Source organism: Drosophila persimilis, unplaced genomic scaffold (assembly GCF_003286085.1).
Source record: "Drosophila persimilis strain 14011-0111.01,24,50 unplaced genomic scaffold, DperRS2 tig00000000-arrow-pilon, whole genome shotgun sequence".
Taxonomy (NCBI): Eukaryota; Metazoa; Arthropoda; class Insecta; order Diptera; family Drosophilidae; genus Drosophila; species Drosophila persimilis.
In genome coordinates this window covers 10827007-10828715 of record NW_020825288.1, presented here as the reverse complement: position 1 = coordinate 10828715, position 1709 = coordinate 10827007, and the positions used below count along the sequence as shown (strand labels likewise).

The 1709-nt window shown below is 47.2% G+C and overlaps 1 protein-coding gene across 1 annotated transcript; it reads right to left on the bottom strand.

Moving 5' to 3' along the window:
- Nucleotides 1-358: 358 nt before the first annotated feature.
- Nucleotides 359-919, bottom strand: LOC6587404 (male-specific protein scotti). Its single transcript, XM_002013198.2, has one exon. It carries the CDS (start codon nucleotides 868-870, stop codon nucleotides 469-471), a length of 402 nt encoding a protein of 133 aa, XP_002013234.1. The 5' UTR covers nucleotides 871-919; the 3' UTR covers nucleotides 359-468.
- Nucleotides 920-1709: the final 790 nt, after the last annotated feature.

Here is a 1709-nt window from a genome sequence, read left to right as displayed (position 1 = left end):
TATGTGTGTAAATCGACTGGTGGCAATTGTTTCGTTTCTGTTACATTGTACTGGGCACTCCATAAATCCTTTTATGCTCGGTGCCTGTGGCAGGGGCACAGCGGCACAGGGGCAGGGGCTTCCAATTTGAAGTTTATTAATTGTCAATTTCATGCATTTTTCGGTAGGGCCCTGTGGGCAATCAACTTTTCAGACCAAAAGGATTGCATGTCTGTGACTGTGATTTGTGCAATGGCTGAGATGGAAGAATCATCGCCTGTTTGATCTGTAAATAGTTTCATAATCGGATAAATGTAATCGAGGCTACACTGATATTTCCCTCTATTGTATGTGCTCAAGAGAGAGTTGATTGAGGCGCTTTTATGATTTGAAATTTGTTTTATTTTATTAGCTATATCGTTTCCAGGTGCTTTCAGAAGGTGTCATCCGGTCGCGGCGTCTATGGTCCTCGGGGGGCATCCTGTGCAGTCAGAACTGGCCCCAGCGATGGGGCAGGCCCACACCATTCGGATAGTTCTGACTGTTCATGTGTTCGTCCATATATTTGACATAGTACTCGCAGCGCTTCTCCGGCGGAGCATCCTGAATGGCCTGCCAGGCATTGTACTGCAGATCGCTCACGTTCGTCTGGATGCGGAATGGCTTGGATGTGGTCATGAAGCTGCGCTTCTTCCGCGGCCTTGGAGGTGCAGTCACAAGGTATAGCAACGGGTTCCGGTTCCGGGGCGGCTCGTTGGGGGCATCCAGGATCCAGCCCAGATCTGGGTGGGGTTGTCTCGGACGCTCCCCTCGCTGCTGATTGGGGTCGTTGTTATTGTTTCCAAGCCCATTGCTCGGAAAGCGAATCAGCCGATACAGCCTGGGATCCATTTTGGTTTGTGTCAATGTTTAGCCAAAAGCCAAAAAAAGATTTGAAAAAATACGGCAGTTTTTTTTTTTTGAAAAAATTCTGCTAAATTCTGTATTAGAGGTATGTGTGTTTTCTATAGAGATGTTGTCGATCCGAGTTTCAAAGTAAATCTGAACGAAAGTTGGAGTCTTGCTAGATTTGTTTTGTCTATAATTGAAGTACATTTCCGGACTACTAAAACATGATGTGGGGCCTGGAAACTTTGTCAAACTTGGTAAATCCCATTTGGTTTTGAAAACTTTTGTTTCCCTGGCTCGCTTATGAGATAAGATAGATTCGTGTGTATCCATTAGATGCACACACAAGTGGCAGGGGCAGAGCAGAGAATAAGGCTGAAGTAGTCATATCCATATTGAACCTTGTCTGGTCTCCGGTTCCGTTCGCCAACGTCCAGGCCAGCTGCAAATGGAGAAATGCTGTCTGACATTTGCTCGGTCCCCAACTTCTGCTGGCAGGCCCGCCCTCGAGTGATTGGACACATTTAGCCCTGTTTTACCCTCCCATCGGGAGGGGGGCTGCCTCTGTCCCTCTGCCACCATCATCACAAGCAATTTAACTCGACGTAGTGCTGCCATCAAGTGCCGTGCCACACAGCCGTCGCCCTGGCAGCTGTTTGGGTGTGTGCCCCCCGTAATGGGAGCACATTACGATCTGTAAATGAGTTCATTATGGGGCCGCTCAATTAATAACTTTTCGAATCGACTCTCGCCGGAAATTGTGTGGAAAACTTTTTCTGAGAAGACGCAGAGAGTTCTGTGACTGGGCCAAAAAAAAAACACAAAAAAGGCAGAAAAACAAA